The sequence below is a fragment of the Frieseomelitta varia genome, unplaced genomic scaffold, assembly GCF_011392965.1.
Source record: "Frieseomelitta varia isolate USP_RPSP 00005682 unplaced genomic scaffold, Fvar_1.2 scaffold_341, whole genome shotgun sequence".
In the NCBI taxonomy this organism is placed as follows: Eukaryota; Metazoa; Arthropoda; class Insecta; order Hymenoptera; family Apidae; genus Frieseomelitta; species Frieseomelitta varia.
The window spans coordinates 274,114-297,757 of record NW_025110081.1 but is presented as its reverse complement, the minus strand read 5'-3'; the positions used below and the strand labels follow the sequence as shown (position 1 = coordinate 297,757).

General features: G+C 35.9%; 3 protein-coding genes across 7 annotated transcripts in view; 1 reads left to right on the top strand and 2 right to left on the bottom strand.

The window, feature by feature from the left end:
- The window catches only part of LOC122530402 (neuroligin-4, Y-linked-like), a 294,079-nt gene that overhangs the window by 222,017 nt on the left and 48,418 nt on the right, over positions 1-23,644 (top strand). Inside the window, exon 1 of one of the 4 annotated variants that reach the window (XM_043657317.1) lies at positions 14,462-14,686. The exons of the other annotated variants lie outside the window; for them this stretch is intronic. The gene's annotated coding sequence lies outside the window, so the exon portion shown is untranslated. Of the gene's footprint in view, positions 1-14,461; positions 14,687-23,644 lie in introns of those variants that run through there. 4 annotated transcript variants of the gene reach the window in all.
- LOC122530404 (AP-1 complex subunit mu-1-like) lies at positions 11,098-18,447 on the bottom strand. Of its 2 annotated transcripts, none has more exons than XM_043657322.1 (2): positions 18,386-18,447; positions 11,098-13,029 (listed from the first exon to the last, which is right to left on the bottom strand). In XM_043657322.1, the coding sequence occupies exon 2, from the start codon at positions 13,010-13,012 to the stop codon at positions 11,744-11,746; it is 1,269 nt and encodes a 422-aa protein (XP_043513257.1). In that variant the 5' UTR covers positions 13,013-13,029; positions 18,386-18,447; the 3' UTR covers positions 11,098-11,743. The 2 variants fall into 2 exon arrangements, with proteins under 2 accessions (XP_043513257.1, XP_043513256.1); XM_043657321.1 differs by lacking the exon at positions 18,386-18,447 and adding an exon at positions 13,390-13,543.
- On the bottom strand, positions 16,099-18,516 carry LOC122530403 (AP-1 complex subunit mu-1-like). The gene is made up of 2 exons (XM_043657320.1): positions 18,386-18,516; positions 16,099-18,040 (listed from the first exon to the last, which is right to left on the bottom strand). Exon 2 carries the CDS (start codon positions 18,021-18,023, stop codon positions 16,755-16,757), a length of 1,269 nt encoding a protein of 422 aa, XP_043513255.1. The 5' UTR covers positions 18,024-18,040; positions 18,386-18,516; the 3' UTR covers positions 16,099-16,754.

Here is a 23,644-nt window from a genome sequence, read left to right as displayed (position 1 = left end):
TTCAAAATTCGGATGAAAATTAGCAGAAAAGCACGGTTACGTGTTTCTTTAACGGCTTGATTACACTCGAAAGTATTGCCGGTTCAGCGTCTCGCGGACGGAAATTATTATCGGCCCATCTAATTCGTAATATCGCGTTATCCGGCTGGCGTCGCGTTTATTTCCATAACGGGCGTCGCGACGTCGACAATCGACGTCGGTGCGTTCACCGCGTGTTGCGCCGGTGCGGCCTCCTTGCCCGCGTATTTGCATACGCCGCGATACTCGAATGCATTAACTCTCGAGTTTAACGTCGAAGGGCCACCGACGTCTCCAAACTGCTCTCTATTTGCATTTCCCGATGTCCGTGGCCACGTTGCGACGAGGAAACGAGCTAACGTAATGAGGATCCCTTGTTGCTTCCACGGTTGCCACGAACGAACATAATTGTCCTCTCCGCTTCTTTGAAATTTCGAGATTTTTTCATCCTGGGAATTAAACGGGAGAAATATTTTCTTATACGTATCCAATTTAAGCGCTTACTTTGCTACTGAAATTTGAAATTGTAAATTCTGCCGACTGTTCTTTAATATCTTTGATAATTAAAAATTTCGTGGCCTGACCTTTGTGCAACCTATTGTTCGTTCGTTTCCCTCGGAAAGTTGAATTTTTCTACATATTTAATCGGTCTCGTTTTTCTCAAATTAAAATAGACATTTTAATTTTGAAACTTTCGTTAAATACGTAAACTCGGCTGGTCTTCCTTTTAATATCTTTCTCTAATATTTTCAGGTTCTAAATTTTTCAAATAGTCTATTATCGGTTTAAAAATTAAATCGTTTCCTCACATGTTCTCATTTCAAACGAGAATTCTTCATTTTTCTTGAATTTAAAATATACCGCAACTTGTAAATTATCTCGTCCAAAATATACTTTAATGTATAGCTTGACGTCCTTCAATTTCTTTCGATGTAAAAGATTCCCTAAGCATTTTAGATGATCTGTTATTGACTCACAAAGTTGGAAGATAGTTGAAGACTGAAGAGCAAGATGGATTAATGAAGGAAGAAAGTAAATTGAGATATTTTCACGATAAAGAAACTGCAAGATTTTATGAATATTTCTATGTGGTTTAGTTGATAGTAAACTAAGGTTGGCTCGCAGACACTTGAAATTTTATTGAGAGTTAGAATAAGTTCGTTAAGTTGGAGAGTTGATCTAGTTGAGGCTCAGGTACTCGAAAGCCTGAAGTGCTTTGACGAGTTGATGGTATTAAACATCAAAGTACGGAAATTTGATGAAATTTTCATGGTACAATAGGGGGAAGGCGAAAGATTTAGAAAATTCAAAACGCACGAAATCTTAGTGCTCATTCTGGGCTCGTTTCAAGAAATGTCTAACAAAGAAAATTTCTTGCAAAGCCTTTCTTTTTTTTTAATATATGAAATACAAAACAGAATAGCAATTTAAATTTATCGATACTTCGAAAGAATTTTAATTACGTCTAAATAATATTGCAAATATAATATTATAAACATCCAGAAATCAAATACATCAAATTTCATATATATCATTTAATAATAAATAAATTTATTTGAAGCTTTTGTATGACAGAATATTATTATACCCAAAGTATTGTGCTATCAATAATATGCAAAATAATTTTCTACCAAGCTTCCATTTCTTTAATTATGTTCTAAAAAAAAAAAAAAAATGTGAATTTGCATAGAAATCCACGATCTAGTAATAAGTTCATTCTCATCTATACAATCCCCAGAATACGCTGTATCAATTCGCCGCAACCCCTATTGTGGCGCCCCACACAATACGAGCCACATTCATTCGCGTTTGATATTTCAGAATTTTAATAACTCTGAATGGAGAACGACTTTAAGCATCCTTGTAACAGACGAATGAAAGGCTGGCGACGTTAACAGAGAGCGAAAAGGAATGACGAATAACGCGAAAGATGGTCGTATTAAGAGGGGGTGGAAAGAGGGGACAGGGTTCGCGGTATCATTGCAACGTCACAAAGCGTCATTGTGCAACGCTTTCTTTCCCTTGGCCGAATGTAAATGCCACGGAACGGCATCTATAAATATTTGTTGGCGTTTCTCTTACTAATGAGAATCGTCGTGAAAGATATCTGATTCGTAGGGTTTTCAAAGGAGGATGAAAAGCACGCCAAGGGCGTGAGCGAGAGCTACCGACAGATTTTTATCGCCGTCATAACGCCGGTGAAAAGAAGAACACGCCGTGGCTGTGCGATCATAATGCCATTTGCATGGCAAAATTGAAATGTTAAAATGCAAATGGACGGCGCGCAAATCACCGACCGAAATGCAACACATTTTTCGACTCCGAAATGCCAACGGAGTTACCGCCAGAACCATTTTCAAGCCGTCGGTTATCCCTCGAGAGAGAATTAGAAGGAACTAAATGGATTATGATTGCATTTCTCAGTAGGATGGGATATTCTCTATCGATGAAAACGATTGTTCATTCTTTAATTAATAAAAGAAATTCTCCTTTTCACATAGAAACAATCCCACAAAACTTCGCGTAATTATCGAAATTTAAAATTTTTTGAAATCTTTTTACGGATATTGGATTTCCTTTCTGCTTCGTGTGATAGATGTTTCTCCTTACGTAGAGGATTTTGTAATATCGCGCAATTTATTCTGTGCTCTTATTGTGTTCTAAATCATCCTGACTAAAATTGAGTTGGCGCCAGAATGTTTGTTCGCGGTAGAATTTATTTTTGCTAATAATTTAAGAATTAATTCCTTAAGTAATTGAAGCAATTGGGCAAGACAAGTGTCTTCAAATTTCCACAGAGCTCCAAGATTTCACGTCCCCTTTATTTTAAATCGCGTAACCCACGTAAATCACTGCTAACAGTAATTCTAACTATTCTTTGCGCTGTATCACGCGCAATCTCCATCATTAATCTCCAACTGCCAATGCTCTTCGCTGTCCACGTAATCCACAATCTTCAACAAATTACATTTTACGAAAACACTTTCCAACACTTACACGATCCAACCGCAGTTTCAATTCACTTGACCCGTAATCGCCCTAACAGGTTCTCGTCCCAAACCATCCAGAGACCAAAAACTCGCTCGAATGCGAAATTACAAACGGCCACGCGACATAGGGTAAAAACCGGCAGGGACAAGTAAAGTCTAACAAATCTCCCGGAGACAATTCGCCGGGAATCCCCGAATTAAGTGGTTCCAACTTGACGGATGCTTCGGAGATTATTTCGCGAAGTGTCGGGGCTTACGGAGGAAAAACGAAGCACCTTCGGAGAGACATCGATCGAGCATGGTGGAACAACGGAAACAACTCGTGATCCCGAGAATGTAATTTGCAATCAGATGTCGAAGCCAAGGCACGGCAGTGGGAGCCAAAGGGGGCGAAAACAAGAGAGTTCGATTGGCTGGAAGCCAGTGACGAATCCCGCGGTCTTTCCAGAGGAGCCGGCGTTTTCTCACTCTTGTCAGCCGATGGGACAGACACGAGTTCGTCTATCGTGGATGCTTAACACCCGTCCCCCTGAAATTCTCTCTTTCGTCTCTCGCGTTCTCTTCTTCAACCCCTTCCGCCTTTCACCCTTTCACCTTGTTTTCTCCTCCCTTGCTCTTCTCACTTCTCCTCCTCTTCTTTCCTCATTGCTTTTTTCCCCCATCCTCCCATCCACACCGAAAGAACATCGAAGGATAAATCACAGCGGAGCACGCGATTTGCGGCCTCGCCTTTTCCCAAATGACTCCGGTAAATGCCGGTTTTTCCGGGAAATCCGGGTAATTCGGGGAATCTGGTTTCGAAGCTAGGCCAGCGGACTCGCTTTTCTTCGGTTTTACGTGGCCACCACGGTGCCACCGGCTCACGCCGAGTCCTCCCCTATCGATCGATAACGAGCTGGAGAATTTCTCCGTATCGTTCGCATACATTTTTACCCGGGCCAACCGACCAGCCTCCTCCGGGGAGGATTGCAATCGTAAAGGGTAAATTGCGAGTGATTCTGTTCCACCTTCCTCTTCTCCCTCCCGGACGAAATTGCCCGGCCATTTTTGGGCGAGGAGCTTGTATCTAAATTGTATTTAGTCGGACGACTATCGCTTACAAGCTCGCTATCTCGCGAAACGTTTCATAACATGTTGCGTGTGATTGAGTTTTCATGCTGGAAAATTCGTCGAAGCCAACCGTTCGTTCGAAGGACGACGATTGGGAATTAAAATTAATCGAATTCGAGTTCAGCAGGTTTGACACCTTGAACGACAGTGTACGAAACCTCGAAAAGTGGTCAGCACTAGGAAACACGATTCAAAGTAGGAAATGCGAAACGCGAGAGATGACACTTAGACGCGCAAGTCGACAATAAAGCACAGTTGAAACGTGGCGCATTCACGGGGTTAATTACAACCGGAGAAGCGGCGGTAGTAACAGGGATTCAACAAAAACTGCAACCTCCGCCGGATCTCGGCTGTAATCGAGTGGCAGAAAATTAGGGAGTTCGTTTCTTTGGCCTCGTTTGCCAGAGGGCAGCAAGGGAAAAGGGCCGTGTGCCTTTCCCTTTTTCTCTTTCTCTCGAGCATTTTCAAGGCAGTCGGTCGTCTCGGTTCTCCTCCTCGCCCTCAGTCACGAACCACCGGCCGCCAGAGAAGGAAAAGAGAATTTTTCTTTTTTCTTTTTCGACCGGATCCCCGTATAATTCAGGCTTGTATCTCCGCAACGAGGGAAACCACCTCGCGGACCGCGTTTCTCTACGATTTTTACACGCCCAAGCACGCATGTTTAAACCTCCTTTCATGCCGCGGCAACAAGCCGGAGCGCCTCGGTTTTTCAACGGCGGCGTTTCAGGCTTAAACGTACACATATTTTTATTTAGCACGGGGCCGTGGCAAGCGGTGTTCCCGGAGAGAGAGAAACCGCGTCCTCGCGAAATGAACGTCACTTAATTTACGCGCTGTCTGACGCTTTGATACACACTCAACCTCCGCTCCAACTGTCCCAGTTCGTCGAGCTTTCACTGAAAGCGACTTAGTCTCGCGTTCAAAGGCCCGACGTGGCCCTTCCCGTGCCCTTTGAACACGTTTTCCGATAGAACACCGGTGAATTCGTTGTGAAATTCGTGTTTTTTGAACGCGACGGAAGGATGAGAGAGAGAGAGAGAGAAGAGTGAGAGAGAGTTGGTAAGTTTTCGAAACCGGAGGTGCATTGAAGTCTGACGCGTCGCCATTAATCACCGCGTTGTTTTGCCGAGGCCGCCTTAACGCGCTATCAGGAAACTCTAAAATGGCGTGGCGTTATGACGTCGAATTTTGTGCAAAGTACCGAGAAAGGGGGATATTACGGCGCTTAACTGCGCGAGAAACGGTGCAGAGGGTGGGCTTCAGGGTTATTAAAGGAAAAAGTTTCACACGCTGATGAAATATTGTTTGTGTTTGGATAGTGAAGAGAGAAACGTAGGAGGACTGGGAAAAAATTTCGCGAATCTTCTTTTCAAACTTCAACTTATCTTTAAGGATATTTTATTGATTAGATTATACTTTTAATTTATATAGTATAGTGACTCACGCGAACACTTGTCACAAAAGAATTTAACCACAAAAGGACACATACATACAACACATTCATAGAAAGTTCTATGTCTTCGAATACTTTCGGAAGTAGGTGCATAATTCTATTAGTATAATTATATAAAAATATATATATATATATATTCTAACGAAATTGAGTGAAACTTACATTTCTAACTTAGATGTAACTTAAAATTTATCTAAATATATGTATTATACATTATATATAGTTTTTCATTCTCAATTTCGTCAGAATCCTCATTAAATCGCAATTATCTTCAATCGTGTATACGACAAGACCCAAAGAGGAATGCTTATCTCCATCGAGTCTAGCCGTAACCCGGAAGTATACAGCGAGTGAATAAATAAGCAGCAAGGTCTGGCAAAGTTTTGACATTCTTAAGGTTCGCAAGACGCTGCCACGTGTCACTTACTAGCGGGACCGGGCCGCGTGGCAGCCACTTCCTGTCCCGGAAACGGATGACTTTCGAGATTCAAAAGCGGGGGTATTTCTGGCGTTGTAACTTCGCGCCGACACTTTGTACACAAGGCGCATAAACTCAGCTTGAATTACGAATAGCAAACTCCTCCGGAACGTATTTCTACGAGTGTACACCAGACAGCTCGGAAGTTATCCCCGGGTTTTGCGATTCATATTCCTGTAATTCAATGGATCCTGCGGAATTTAAGCGGCATCACACCGCCGTGTTCACCGGGATCCGCTGAAATTAAGCCCCGAAATTGGAGTGCTAATTCATTTTAACAACGAAACGATGTTCGGGGAAACGCTCCGCGTCGTTCTTGCGTTTAAGCGCGACTTCGAAGTTCCGTTTGTGACGCAGATAAGTGTCTTAGAACGCCGGAATTGAATTTTTTTTTTCACTCGGCTGGGTTCGTTTATCGATCTTTTTTTTTTTTTTGGATGTTAATTAAGAATTTTATCGGCATTTTCCCGTTGAAAGGCAAATATTGACGAAAGAAACGAAAGCAAATGAAGAGAAAGGAATGAAATGAAAAAAAATAATAATAGGAAAGGCTATGGTATGGTTACAAAAGAGAGAAGAAAATATTAATAAAAAGGACTCTTAGTAATTATAACTGAACTGTGGATTCTTTTAAACGGGACATTCAAAATTCACAAAAATGCACGCGATAAACATAATATAAAATATCCTGAAGCACAGTATATTTAATCCTTCGGGGTCTACTGTTCCTCTGTACTACCTTTCACCATACCTTCATGCTCATAGAAATGCATCTTTCGGAGATTTTCGTTCAGCAAAATATTCAATGTTTAATTGCGATATATTTCTCAAATTTACTTGCGTCGGCGTTGCGCGAAATACCGATTAAAACTTAAAGCACGTATCTCGAGCAGCATGATCGCTCTCGATCGGCCTCTCGAATTGTCCTGGGATTCCACGGAAATTCCGGCCGGGGCCGATTTAAAAGTTGCACCCGAGATCCTATCGCGAGATCCACGGTGGTAGACGTCTGGTCGTTCCCGCCGCAGGATATTAAAACTTCGCGGGGAAATATATAACGGCTGTCAGCTCGACTGGATACGTCGTGGGACGAATAAAAATGCAACTTATAGCACGGGCTAGAGAATAAGGAAAGAGAAAAAGGGGAAAAAAAGATACAGACAAGTAAAGTTTCGTTTTCCCTGAGGGACTCACGAGGCGTTAGGGCTACGAAACTCGTCAGAGACAGAGATTTAGGCGGTGCGATTTGTTGGGCTTGAGCATGTTGCTAGATACTTCGAAGGCGTAATTGTATAATGAGAGAGATAGGAATGTTTCATGATGTGGTAAGTGAAAAAAAATTTTACGAATGATGCGGAACACTTTGAGAAGATTTACGAAGGGACTTGGAGTTTTTTGATTTTATCGGCTTTGGAAAAATGTGTCGAATCGAGAAAATACTAGATTTTTTTTAATATCAAATGTAATTGAACTGCAGATAAATTTTTATGTATATAAAATTATAAAAATCTAAATACAAATTGCCTTTATCCCTCGTTACTAACGTAAATAAATTTGAACAAATAGATTTTAGTTGATTAGTTTATTTATTTGAACAAATAGATTTCGCAAAAGGTTAAAAACCACTGCCCTAAGGGGTTCGAACGCGTAGCAGCTCGTTCGCCGCCACTTTCCAGTTTGATTTCCTCGGTGAATTTGCTTTTTCTACTAGCGGGACGTTAAGAGTGATAGGGTGAAACCGTGAAATTGAACTGCAACCTCTCTCTTTCTTTCTTCCATGTAAGATCGATCAAACGATGAGTGACACGCGTCACCGATCAAGGGAACATTGCAGGTTCTTAATTCGAAGCAATCTTTCTTCGTTTTCCAAGCTGATAATAATATGGCTTAAGTGTTTGATCGTACCTTGGATGAGATTGCTCGAGTGCACTCGAAGATTACACTCGCAAATCTCAGATTTGTTCGAACGCTCGTGTTATCTGATATCGTCCATAGATATTGTATATCGTAAATAGATATTAATATGATTTCAATTGAGAGACTTCTAGCGGCGAAGCAGTTGTAAATGTATTCGTATTTTGAAAATAAAATTTATTTAATTGTACAATAATGTACATTTCAGTTTTACAATAATCGAGCTAAATAGAAAAATGGATTTTTTAAATTTGACGCCATATTGAATGCCAATAATTTTATTATTAATCACGTCTAGTGATATTATTTTTAATTTCTAATTTCAATATATGAAATATTTTATTTATAGTTTCATTGATAATTCAAAATCATTTTGTTATATTAAATGTACATGAATAATTCCAAGAAATTAGCTATTTCCAATTTTGTCATATTCTATCATTAAAATTATTCTCTCTGGTAATTATTTTCATTTATTTTTCGTGCATAGTATAATATATATGTAGATACATATATACTACAAGTCTAGTAATTCCACTGTTAAAAAGAGGAATAATCTAGCAGTTCCATTCTCCAATTGAAGAACAATTTCACGAAACAATTTCTTGAGACCACACTTCAATTTGAGAAACAAAAAAAGAAACGAAGAAAGAGGAAGGGAAAGAAACGGGAGACTCATTTCACTCCAATAATTTGCAATCCTTAATGGGTTTCAGATTGCTCGTCGGTTTTCTATCCTTTTTCCCAACGTGTTTAAGGCAGGTAATATTGTTTCCCCTAACGTGCATTTAAATGCATGCACTTCTTCGTGCCCCTTTAGGGACAAATTATTAAGCTATCACAAATGAAATGGTCAGATTCTTAATATAAGACCAATTTAATAAATTACAAACAGAGTAATATTTGCAAAGATTAAAATCGATTTGTTTGGAATTAATTTGTTTTTACTAACAAATATTTGATTAAAATGTTAAAGTCGATTATCACGTAAAATAAAGTTGTATCAGATGAAATAGTGGACGAAAAAAAACTAAAAAGGAGAAAAAAAGAGAAAGGGAGGGAGACAGAAATGGCACAAAAAAATTTTAGTTCTTGAATTTTAACTAACGATAAGAGAAACAAAATTTCTTCGGGTTTTCAAATTAATCAAATCGATTAGATCAGTCAATCAACTTAATATAAAATTCAGAAGTTGCATCAAACTTACAGTAATTTATGTTATGATTGCAGTAATTTGAAGTATTTAATTTTACCAAGATTGGTAACAAGATTACTACATTAGTATGACTGTAATTGCTAACTAATTACTACATTAGTATGACTGTAATTGTTAACTAATTAAGATTGGAAAATTAAAAATTCCAAAATTAAGTAATGTAAAATTCTACATTTTCATGGTCTCGAATTTCTAACGATACTAATTAAGGATTAATAGAGTTGATAGTACTTTGGTAGTATCTATCGAATAATGTGGCTCGTAACTATGATTTACCCTTTTGTGTCGTATAATAAAGAATTTATATATAGATTTCTCTCTCGGAGCATCTTTGTACGATCCGATAAGCTGAAAATTGCTGCTGCCCGCGGAGACCTTGCGGAAGATACATTAACCTTTATTGATCAGATCTCTACCCAAAGACTTAGATATATATACAGGTGCATACACGTACACTACTATACGTGTATACGTGTGTGCGATATATAAACGCAACGACGGAAATTTTGGATAAACGTATTATCGTAAATACCCTTCGATTTGCCGGTCGATGGTGCACAATTCGTACACATAAATTCCAGACGCAAAGTGATGGAAAAGAGCAAAAGAAAAATAGTAGACGTAACCGAAGAATATTTATTATATCTGGTAAGAATTATGTTTTGGACACAGGTTGTTAAGATGCGTAAAATAGATAAGATCAATCGTGAAGTTCAGTTACTTTTGTTTTTCGAAAGGAAATTAATTTGAAGATTACAGTGGAAAAACATTATTACATTTCATTAATTTAACTTATTTTACGAACTATGAAAGACTACTTTACAGTTTTAAAAAACTTCGAAATAAAGAATAAATCTTAAAATAAATACATCGAAAAAATAGATTTCATGTTCAAGTTTCCAGTTAAAAACTAGTCTCAAAGTACACAGCGAGCTATGTAAAACACGATGAAATTATGTAAAAATACTTTATCTAGTCACGATAACAGTGACTCGTTGTCAGTTCATCGCACCTACGTAACACAAACCACGTAACATGAAACGAATTTGTAAAACTTGTTTAACATTCTAATCACGATTGTTAAGCTAAACGAGAGGACTCTTGAAAATTACCAAATAAATGTAAAGAATCTCTTTAGGGGTGGGGAACGGGTTCTCTGGTGTTTTTGTTTTTTTTTCCTCATTCTCTTCCGATACGCTCGTGGACGTATATACTTTGGCGAGATGCGTTTCGAAATTCCTTGCAGGATTCCTTGCAGCAATTTCCATAAAATTATTACACGACGCGCACACCGTCGAAATTTGCATAGCGTGGCCATGTCGCGGCCGCGTGAATAAAAAAAAGCTCCGCAACGTTTCGGTCTAATCGGGTTTCCGTGTTCTACCGTGATTCAACGGACGATAGAATATTTACAGACATTTCCACGAGAAAGCCGACCGAATGTAACGTTCTCGCGATTTTCTTATACCAGCGGATTCTTCGATTCCCTGCGAAAAGCTATCGAACGAATTCGCCCACCCTTTCTGCGGATACCGATTTCATGAGCAGACAGCCTTTTAGTTTCGAACGATTTCCGCCTCAGCTTCGGGTTTATTCGACGTCTCGGGAATATAGATTTTCTCGCGGTTGAATTAGATGGCTACGTGAACGGAAATGTTCCTATTTAGCAGAATGTTGGTGTTTCTTTTGAAGTGATCTTTTTACTTCTTCTCTTTTTCTGATCTTTTTACTTTCTTGAGAATTTTTGCAAGATTTTTGCAGAATATTTTACTGATATAGAAATCAATTTTAAACATTTACTTGATAATAGTTAATACAAAAGATTTTTCTACTGAAATTCTTCTTCTAATTAAATTGTTTGTGACTAGCACTTGATAAAAAATGTGGATTCTTAGCTAGATAATAAAAAGGGCATGAATAGTTTTTGTTAAAAATTTAATATATATTCTCAGTGTTTTAAGTTACTAATAACAACTATTGTTGTTTACAATAATAACAATATTATTATCTACTGTCATACTAATCCTGTAATACTATTAAAACATATATCAATAGAATTCTATATTCCATATTAATAGAATAGAAAATTTCTATTAATACGCTAACAATTCCACGAAAAACGTATGAATACGATTTTTTATATATTTACAATTCTATTCTCATATTGGAATAGTTAATAAACATCAAAATGCCCCTGTATATGATCTGTAATGTACATTTGTACATTACATAAAATCAAAGGAAACATACAGTTAACAAATTAAGTACATTCTCCCTGTATACAATTTAGAATAACATAAAAAGCATTACTGCAAATTCTCAAAAAAATTACATACAAAATATACAGAACATAAAACTGTAAAAAAAATTCCATTTAATAAACATCAATAGCGAAAAATTATTTACCAATGCTGTAAACAAAAATCTATAAAATCTTAATTTTCGTATAGGTCATGACCATTTCCAAATTAAATTACGATGTGCAAAAACATACTAACGACTAGTATATCAATTGATATTAGAATGAAGTGTCAAAAATTTTTCTTCCACTAACACATTTTTATTCAATTTGTCCTCAGTTGATAATCTCCATTCTGAGTAATATATCTCACCCATGGTAATGCTTGATATCCACTTTTCTCGATTATTTTTAGATAGCGCACTTGAATTCCAGAAGTAGTGAAGTATGGAATCTCAAATTTCACTTGAATTGGTGGCTTTCCTTCTAGATCCTCTCCAATAACAGATGGTAGACCAAAGTGTGCTCGCATCAAATATTCTTTTCCACCAGGGAATGACTTAATACACCAAGTTATTGCGCTTTGTTCTGGTGAATATTTAACACTACCAATGGTAGTCTTAAATTTAGGAGAGTCTGCATCATTGGGTACTGGAATTACTATTTCTACATTGTTGGCCGTGGAACGTCTCTTAAACTGTGATCTTGCTTTTATCATGTATTCCACTCTGCTATGGGCATGCCTCTCAATGACAGATTCAATCCATATCAGAGGCTTTACATGGGTGTTTAGTCTATAAGACATCAATTCAAACTCTCCATCAGGTGGAATGAAGGAAATTGTCCTATCATTTTCGAATCTAGACAATCTGACACATTGATGGAATTTCACATCTTCCAACTCAACAGATTTGGACTTTCCACGTCCTGTAGATTCAAATAACACTTTGTCGTTTAGACCAAGCCTTAATTCTGGCATTCCAGACAAGTAAACTCTCATCTTTATGGCACCAACAATTTCAGAACTCAATACATTTCCATTAGCATTTGCTAGAAGGTTCACAGATTCTATGACATCCAGAAATACTTCGTTTTTGCGGTACTTTATTCCTTCTGATCTCCAAGATACTGCATTAGTTACAGCCATAGGAATGCGTGGTTGAATTTCAAGCTTATGACCCTCTTGAGTAATGTACTCTTGTAATATCTTACTGTCCGTGGTTTGTGGGTAACCGAAATCTATTAATTCATCTAGGAGCTCATAAATGACTACAAAATTGTCTCTTATACTCTCTTCTTCCAGTTCCTTGAAATATTCTTGCATCACTTGCACCAATTTGTGCAAGAATACAAATACTAAGGAAATATTTGCATTCTTTTTTGTAGTAGACACAATATACAGATTATTGTACTTGATGTACGCATATGTACATTCAGCAGTTTGAATAATCGGAGTAAGATTGCCTTCCTCTTCGCGTTCCATTATTAGAGGCATGAATTTTTCTATAATACCCGTTTCTATGTCTCCGCGATAATTTCGAGAGATCAAAACCTTCCCCTTTACGTCTAAAATATATATCGCAGACGTCGACATCTTGAAAATTTATTATACTGCAACGAAAAAAAAAAACTCTACCATTATTACTCTACCATTACTAATCTTTATTTAAAATTTTAAATTAAGAAAAAGATGAGGAAGAATGGCAAAAACTGTTCAACAATCCACCTATCGAAAAAATATAGTAGAGGTTATGTTATCAAGTGAAACGTACTGTTGTTGAATTGAAGGGAATAAAAAATTCAATAGAAAATTTAAAATATGCATGAAGTTTATGTCAAGAATACAATATATAGAAATGTTATATGACGTAAAAAATAAATTCATAAAAAGTATAACTTGATGTCGATGACATGTCAAAAAGACCGAATATGAAGTTTTCAAAACAATGTATTGAATATATAGGTACTTACGTGTTTTTTTTTTTCTTTGAAATATCAGCTTTTCAATGATTTACATGAAAAATAATTTCTCTTGTAGAAGAGTAGTGGAAAATTATTTATTGACAAAAATCCCTCCCATCCCACTTGCTTGAGTGCCACTGTGGCACTGCCTGAAGTTGCTCAATTGTTCAGTACAAGTCATAATCGAAACGCATGCGCGTTAAATCCTATTATTGTTGCTATTATTATTTATTTATTTTATATTTATATAACGCGCTTTTTTTTAACTTTATTAGAATAATAAAAAAGCACAATTATTTACTAGTTTCAGAAAATTATTTATTATTCTCAGAAAAATATACTACTGATATTACGGATTCGACATATTCATGCCAACTTTAAATTAAATTATTAAATTGGATTAATATTCCCGTTCGATTTCCGTTGCATTTAATATTTTTGCAGTCCTCAAATAATATCTCATATGTTATTATCATAATTACTTTTAAAATAAACATTTTTTCTTATCTTCTACTAAGAATATATGTATATAGTCATGAACTTTATCTTTCAGCAAACTTTTTATTTCTTAAAATTCTTAATTACCGATAAATATAAGTTTATTAAGAAATTTTTATTCTATAATTTTATATTTTGAGAAACAATACAAATCGTAAATTTTAATGTAGCTATTTAAAATCGTAATTATTAATGTGGCTATGTCTCCTACAAGTACGCAGATTTATAACTTTTTATTAAAATTTTATGAATACAGATATACATCTACTATGTATTTTCGTGAAACAAGACATTTGAAAAATAATTATTTCGTTATATATAATTTTTGCCTTTGTAATTATTATATATAATCTATATCCTCAAAATATTCTGCAAAATGGATTGCAATTTTTCAGAAGTTAGTTAATGGCAATGCATACATACTTTATACATCGTTTTCGCATTACTATATAATTCTAATTCTATTAATTATAACAAACTAAAGATAAATAAAAGTAGGTGCGTTATTTAAAAAAAAAAGATCTATCTAGATCAGGTTCGCGAATTTGAACTTTACATAGTAGCATCAGTAGCCATCGGTGTTACGTAATAAAAGTGTAGTATACCGAAGTAGGCAATTGTTCGGCACAAAAGCGCATCGATGGCCTCATGGTATGGTGCGTTCGCTACAAAGTTTAAAGTATAAAAGAACGAAGGAGAGGTGATTGAACCTCGTTTGACTGCGCGAGCTTTGAAAGGAGAACGGGAAGTAGAAGATGACGCGGGAACCAACCCGATCACTGTTGGCTCTTCCTCTTCGTGAAAATGCGTAAGTACAACGATCGGAGCCTTTCAATTTTAATTAAAGTGTAATTTACGATGTCATTTCACCGTTGAAGTATAAAAGCGTGACTCGAGACGTGAAGAGCGCTTACGACAGAAAAAATTTTATTGATCGGATCTTCTTGACTTTTGCTCCCGCCATCGAATATTTAATATTATAATAGGATATTTACACATTTAAATAAAAAGGACTAAATGAAAAGTATATCACCGATACAATAACAAAGAAATCCAAAAGCAGTTGTTGTAATGAACTAACAAAGTTGCTGATACAAAAATACCTGATCTATCGCGTAAAAATTAATCGTACAGTAAATCGTAAATCGTACAGTAAACGCGTAACATCGTTAGCATGATATTCCTACTTAATAATATATAATTCGAAAGAAGCGAACAAACAGATTAAATTGCAAAACAGTATATTTACATTTAAAACTGCGTGCAGCCAGCACGTTTTTATAGCATCGCAATTACGATGACTCTGCACCGGATGTTTTCGTACTTTAACCAATCTGTTTCGCTATTTTATCCGAGGAGGAAAAAATAGAGTAACGAACGTATGGAGAACTCGGAAACTGCTGACCTAGTCTCATCAACGAAATCGGAGATTTCGTCGACAGAGAGAGAGAGAGAGAGAGAGAGAGAGAGAGAGAGAGAGAGAGAGAGAACATAGCCGATCGTAGCAAACAGCATAAATGTATTTGCGCAATAGAAGGACAAATATTGTTTCCTCCTTCCGTACTAATCGTTAACTTGGAGATCGTTTATCTGATCGACTCTCGATTGTCTGCATCCGGCCTGGATCCAGACTACGAGAGAGGAATATTTACCTGGGCATGATCGACTCATCCTGAATCGCAGCACTGTTTGCGCGAAATTCCGCGAGAAATTCCATTGTAATTGAACGGGATCGTCCCGATTATAAAGTCAAATCATTGATGAAGTAAGGGAGCTCTTCCACTAATAAAATGCATTCTCTTTTCTTCATTTTCCTTCTAATTTTCTTTTTATTTCTCAAATTTTCTAGAAGATATTATCGAATCCTGATTTAGTCCAATGCGAAAAATAGGAAATAGACAAGATGGCAAATTCATGAATGAAATACGAAAATGTGCTTGTTTTATCAGAAAAATAAGAATATAATATACGTACATTCAAAAGAGAATTTGTAAATATCTTTCATAAAAATATATTGTACGTGTTATAGAAAAATTTTATTGATAGATTAATGAAATACTTTGAACTATAAAAACCTTGAAACGAATTTGAAATTACAATGATTAATTAGTATAATAAATACAATAAATAACTGACTACCTAAATATAATTTTTGCGAAGTATATTTTAATTTAAAATTTTTATTTTAACAATTGAGTCGGGGCAATAAAGAAACGTAGATGATTTCTGTTAAAAATTTAATACATTCCCTCAGTATCTTAAATTACTAATACACTGTTTACAATAATAACAATATTATTATTTATGGTCATACGGATATATAATAGTTTTCCAATACTATTAGACCTTATGTTACTACAGGAAAATGCCTATTAATTCATTAACAATTCCAGGAAAACATTCAGACACCATGATTTTCAATATATTTACATTTTTTTTTCTTTTTTATATTGGATTATTTAACGTGTAATAGTATATGAAAAAAATATAATTTGTAATACATATTTATAACGAAATCGAAAGAAACATACAGTTAATAAATTAAGTACTTTGCATTTAAACGCAATTTATGATATCACGAGAACAGATTACCGAAACTATTCTAAAAAAAATTATATACAACACATGAAGAACATATACAAAATGTGAAGGAGTATTAAAATTGCAAAAAAAAAAAAAAATTAGAGACTAAATTATTTGTCAATATTGCAAATACTATTTCTAGATTCTATACAATCTTACACTTCAAATGTGTCACAATCGTCAACTATAAACATTCGGAAGCGTACTAAGCAAACCGACTAGTTTTTATTCATTTATCTTCAGTTAAGATTAAAATGAAGTGCTAAAAACATTTTTTTTCTCCACTAATTTGTTCAATTTGTCCTCAGTTGATAATCTCCATTCTGAGTTATATATCTTACCCATGGTAGTGCCTGGTATCCACTCTTCTCGATTATTTTTAGATAGCGCACTTGAATTCCAGAAGTAGTGAAGTATGGAATCTCAAATTTCACTTGAATTGGTGGCTTTCCTTCTACATCTTCTCCAATAACAGATGGTAGACCAAAGTGTGCTCGCATCAAATATTCTTTTCCACCAGGGAATGACTTAATGAACCAAGTTATAGCACTTTGCTCTGGTGAATATTTAACACTGCCAATGGTAGTCTTAAATTTAGGAGAGTCTGCGTCATTGGGTACTGGAATTACTATTTCTACATTGTTGGCCGTGGAACGTCTCTTAAACTGTGATCTTGCTTTTATCATGTATTCCACTCTGCTATGGGCATGCCTCTCAATGACAGATTCAATCCATATCAGAGGCTTTACATGGGTGTTTAGTCTATAAGACATCAATTCAAACTCTCCATCAGGTGGAATGAAGGAAATTGTCCTATCATTTTCGAATCTAGACAATCTGACACATTGATGGAATTTCACATCTTCCAACTCAACAGATTTGGACTTTCCACGTCCTGTAGATTCAAATAACACTTTGTCGTTTAGACCAAGCCTTAATTCTGGCATTCCAGACAAGTAAACTCTCATCTTTATGGCACCAACAATTTCAGAACTCAATACATTTCCATTAGCATTTGCTAGAAGGTTCACAGATTCTATGACATCCAGAAATACTTCGTTTTTGCGGTACTTTATTCCTTCTGATCTCCAAGATACTGCATTAGTTACAGCCATAGGAATGCGTGGTTGAATTTCAAGCTTATGACCCTCTTGAGTAATGTACTCTTGTAATATCTTACTGTCCGTGGTTTGTGGGTAACCGAAATCTATTAATTCATCTAGGAGCTCATAAATGACTACAAAATTGTCTCTTATACTCTCTTCTTCCAGTTCCTTGAAATATTCTTGCATCACTTGCACCAATTTGTGCAAGAATACAAATACTAAGGAAATATTTGCATTCTTTTTTGTAGTAGACACAATATACAGATTATTGTACTTGATGTACGCATATGTACATTCAGCAGTTTGAATAATCGGAGTAAGATTGCCTTCCTCTTCGCGTTCCATTACTAGAGGCATGAATTTTTCTATAACACCCGTTTCTATGTCTCCGCGATAATTTCGAGAGATCAAAACCTTCCCCTTTACGTCTAAAATATATATCGCAGATGTCGACATCTTGGAAATTTATTATACTGCAACGAAAAAAACCCTACCGTTATCCTAATAAATCAATCTGTACTTGAAATATAAAATCATGGAGCGCAAGAAGAAGAATAACACACGAAATCGTTCAACAAACCATCTGTCGTAAAGGTGTAATAGAGGTTATGTTATCAAATATAATGTTTTGTTTAATGAAAGAGTGAAAGAGTTAATGCAAAATTTAAAGTACAATGTATAAATTTTATATCTAAACAATAAAACTTTAAACAATCGGATGTAAAGTGAATCCAAGGAAGTATCTTAATATCGAGGATATGTCAAAAGGGCTGAATATAAATTTCAGAGAAAAATTCGTCGAATATATAAGTACTTACATATTCTTCCAATTCCTTATGCAGTATTAGCCTTTCAATTATTTAAATAAAAAAGAACTTCTCTTGTAGAAGAATAATAAAGGAAACTTTATTGACGAAAACCCTCCCCACCCAACTGCCAATGTATTACTGAGAGCTGTCCTGAAGTTGCTCAGTACTATCTATAATCGAGGCGCATGCGTTGCCAACTTCGTGTTGGATATCGACCAGCTCCTCTTCCGCGTCATTCAAACACTTTATAGACGGCAATATTTAGTAGCAGCTATTTCTCCTGTTTTTTTTTTAATTTCAGACTTCGCTTACGCTCGAATTTTATTGCTAGAATAAAAAAGGTAATTTAATGTCTCCGGAAAGAGAGAAAGGTCAATGATACTGCTGAATAAACGAATTATAAAATTTATGTTGACTTTAAATCAAATTACATATATTCTTTTTTGTTGGGTCTTAGTGTTTTTGATAATCTAACGTTGTTGCTTAAAATGATAATAAAATTTTCATTAATATTATACTAATCCATGGATTAATATATATATATATATACATACTAAGTTACTCACTTTTTAAAAACTGGCAGTACAAAAATTTATTTTAACATATAGTAATTTAAATTATTGATATTGTAAATTAAATTTCTTTTGCTCAATAATAGTTAACAAATTAAATCAAATATACTTACTTAAACAAATCGAGCAGTCATATTCAGTGAAAATTAATCGCCAAATTCCTTATGCAATTCCATGTTATTATAAATTATAATAATTTGTGGATCAAAAAAGAAAATAGAAGACAGAAATTATCTATAATATGTATTCAAATTAATTTAGTAACCGGTGTATATATATATATATATATATATATATATATCTGTAGTCTACTAATCACGAACACAAAGTTTCTTCTCCACGAAGAGATCAGCCAAAGGCTCTTGTCACAAGTATTCTTCCTGAGCCACATCCCATCACTCTTTCTCCGCAGCAGCTTCAAATTTCCCCGCAGAACTACAATCTTCCCGCTCCCATTCACCTTTCTTCCGTTGTTTCCCCGAGCTTTGCACCATTTTGTCGCTGTTTCTTTCGCCTTTATTCCCTGGCGTGCACGCGGCCGCAGAGCAATCGCGCCGGTTCTCGGTCTGTCGATTTCCGTGGATGAAACGTCAATCCCAAGATAAAGTGGCGGAATACGGGGGCAGGATCTCGCGGCTGTATTACGCGCGCTCCAGTCAATCCCGCCTCCTCTGCATCTGGGATGCAGGGGGTTGAAAGTTAGAGCCGCCCTGGGAATCTGACGCGACCGATAATTGAGACACGAAATTAAATTAGCAGAACTTCGATTCCTTGGTCGCCGTATACGTCCCTCCGGTACCTTGGACAGAAATGCGTTCGGTTGTCTCGATCCTGTTTCCCTCCATCAAATCGTTAGGCGAACTGCTTTCCCTTTCTGATGGCCAGTTGACGCGTCAATGGGTGTGCAATTGGATTAAAAGGTCTCTCCGTGCCACGGAGAATTGCATGAAGATTGTTTATTAAGCTATTCAAAACATCGACGAAACAGCGTGTGTGTCCAATACTGTTCCCACATTCACCAATGTGGAAACAGTATTGGACATTTTAAACCAATATAATATATTACCAATATAATATATTACATTGGTTTACATAAAAATATTTGAACATTTAATATAGAAAATTTTACGTTTGTTTATGTTACATAAAACAGTTTGAAACTCCTTTAACGTTGTAATGATGAATTACATATTAACGAATTCGTATTAATTAGAAATAAGTATACAACATAAATACTCATCTTTTTCCATTTTAGAGATGCATATTTTTCAAACGATACATATCTCTTGAGGTACTGTAAATTTTTTTATTTCGTGTGATTAAAAACTAAATGAAGTCGAACACGATCTAATAACATCTTCAGTTTCTATTTTCATTTTGTGAATTCAACGCATCAGTCTGGTAGAAGATTCCAATATGTATGAACTTACGGAAAAGAAAGGAAGATTCCATGAAGATTCATTTTGATAAGCTAAAAACTTCGTTTGGCCAGCGTAATATTTCGACGTACTTAGGTGTTTTCAGAATGAATTCCCTTAAACCTGGGAAAGCTTTGAGAGTCACGTCCGCTTTATACGCGCTTTTCCACGTTATTTTTCAAGAAAACGAGTATCATTAGCCCGATCTCGCCAGGAGAGAAGATTGTTTTCGCGAGCATCAAAGAGATTTTTCAGTTCTCTGGCTAACCGCAAAACGGTGCTGCTTCTTTAGAAGAAAATCCATTAGGATTTTCAAAGGGTCTGTTTCCTTTAACGCGTAACACTCCGCGTATATTTGCGTATGTTTCAACTTCAACTGTTAATCGTACGAATGGAAAACGTACAAGCACTCGATTAGTTGTAAATTTCTAGCAAGACTGTGTTATACTTGAGGATACCATGGATTCGCGTTAAATAACGTGAAGGAGATACACGACATTTTTTTCTTTTTTTATCGCTGAATAAAAGATGTGAAAGGTCCATGGAACGAAGAGTTACATTAGTGATAAAGTTGACAAATCGTTTCGTTAGCGACATGAATAACGTGTGCTCTCTCATTCTCAAATTCATCCTTAGGGGTATACACCCGCTGCTGCGGTCTTATCTCAAATTTTCGATGGACACGCGAATACTACATAATCGAGAACCTTAAATGAATTTTGAAAGAATTTTTTGAGCTTTTAACGTCGTACGAGTGATTGTTACGAGCAAGAGTGCAGTTATTTTTTAACGCTTCCACGATCATTGCTAAAGTAATTACACGAACAATTTTTGCCGTTTCTTTTGAGATATATTTTATAGATAATGTATACCAAATTATATTCTCGTGAAAAATTACAAAGATAATTGAGAAAAGATTAATTTTCGAATATGAAGAGACTATATTAATTATTTAGGGAGAGTTAATTATTTAATTAGAAAGAAATAATTAAAGTAGGCATAGTTACGTCCTTTTTAATTCTTCATTTAAATTGCATTTTAATCGGACATTTTACAAAGATAATAAGGTTACAAAGATGATAAAAAATGAACCTTGAACGAGAGCTTTTGTAAAAACGGTCTGTAAACCTATTTAGCTGAAAGTATTTTCATAACTTAAATTACGATCCAGTTGGAACGCGTACAAAGCAATTAATAATTGCCTGTGTAACTTGTGTATAGAATTCAGCTTATTTATCGACACGTATATGTATTTAATGAACGCGTACAGATAATTTATTTCGTATACCTTATAAGCTCTTTCCTCACTATTGCCAAAGGAAAATTACAAAGGTCTGAAAACAAGCAATTTTAATATCGCGAATTATTACATGGTAATTAATTTTATTTATTCATGTGTGCCAAATCGAAATTTACAAAGGAACGTTTGCAAAAGGACATAAATTAATCGCAACATAGCACACGCACAAAATTTTACAGAACTATAGACTTTTATGCGTCTGTAAGAAATTTTAAGAAGTTCAACATCTTCTCTTTGTATGTGATTTTAATTATTCTGTGTTTATATATATATATATATATATAAAATTCTTAGTTTAGAATTTTAAAGATAAAATGTTTCATGTCACTTAAAATATCATTTCTCCAGTTCGGTAATTAACTTGCTGATACCCTAATCTTTTGAAATTTTATGAAAAATACTAAGAAATACCAAAGAATAAATTTGACGAATTTTTGTTCTAAAAAGAACACACTCTCTCAAAATGGTCAACTTATCTTTTTCTTGGAAATGCTACGGCTTTAAAAAAAAAAAAAAAGAACAACGAAGAGATGTATTTAAAAGATTAGAAATTTGAAATTGCTACTCGTAACGATATGAGACATTCGGTACAAGGCAATTTTGCCTTTCTCGCTCGAGGCTCGACCAATCTTCCACCGCGATTCCCCGCAGATTGTCCGCCTTAAAGATTTATCTTAGCAACGCGAAAGGTTGTTCACTGCAAACCTACATATAGTCGCTGGGACTGATATAGCGAAGCCATAAATTCAGACGTTTAGTAGAGACAGTTATGGATGCAGTCATGTCTAGAGTTTATAGATATCATATAAGGTGTCTGCTAATCTTACATACAAAACGTAGCAATAAGTCTGGTTGTCCAAAAGAGATGATTAACATCAAACATGATCATTTGTAATTTTTCATAGAAATTTCAAAAATAATTTTATTTATATAATAGAATTTATTTAAAAAGTATATTCTTCAATCACGTTGTTAGAAAAAAAACAGTCATTTTAATAGTTTTAGAGCTTCGCATAGTAATTTGACAGTCACAGTAAATCATTTTCTATACTTTAGTATTCGAAATATAGAACATACCGGCAGACTTTCAGAATCAATATCTTCTTAAGGAACAATCTTAAGAAAAAAGAAAAAAAAATGAAAAGAAAATGTAAGAGAAGTTGACAGTCGAACTAACTTAAAAGAGAAAAAGGAAAATCCATCTTTGAAAAAAAAAGAGAAAAAGAAAAAGAAGATGCAGCAGTTTTCACAATGTTCCTGCACGTCTCTTTTACCGACTGCACACCTTATAGAAAACACTATTAAGTTAAATCTCCTGTCTCGTCTCAAAGAATATCCGTCCCGGAGAAACGCAGTTACCACAAAGCCTCGGCTTTCATTGAAAATCCAGACACGCGTTATCCCGAGTCTCAAATTGTCGGAGCCCGCCGAGAAAAACAAAGAGGGACCACCTTGGAGGGAATAAAGTAGCACAGCGCCGAGGTGTATCGCCGGTTTAGGATGACGAGATAGTGGTCGAAGGTGGAAGACAAGGGTGGCGTGTGGCACTGATTGCTCTGAGAAAACTTGCCTCCCCTCGGGCCATCCCTCTGATCAAGCTTCTCACCCCCTAACGCTATTCCCTCGTACCCTCGTCTCTCCTTCTATCACTGGAGCTGGATTCACGCTGGCTCTATCTATTCTCTCGATTCCAGATCGCCGCTTGATTTTAGCGATTCAGGAACAACCGCGTCGGTTTCGGGAAGAACCGCAACTTAGAATCGGGGTAAAATCGGGAGAGAAACTCTCATGGACGCGGGACGAGGAGGCTGATATTCAGGCTGGGCCTTCGGTTCTTCCTTGCCGTGTTCGAGGGATGTTTTGAGTGCAATTTAACTTGCACAACCGAAACAGAGAGCTAGGAGAGGAGGGCAGAAGCAGGAAGGGGGGAGGGAGGAAGGGGAAAAAGAAGCCGGGAGTGGCTGACTGGGTCTCGCCC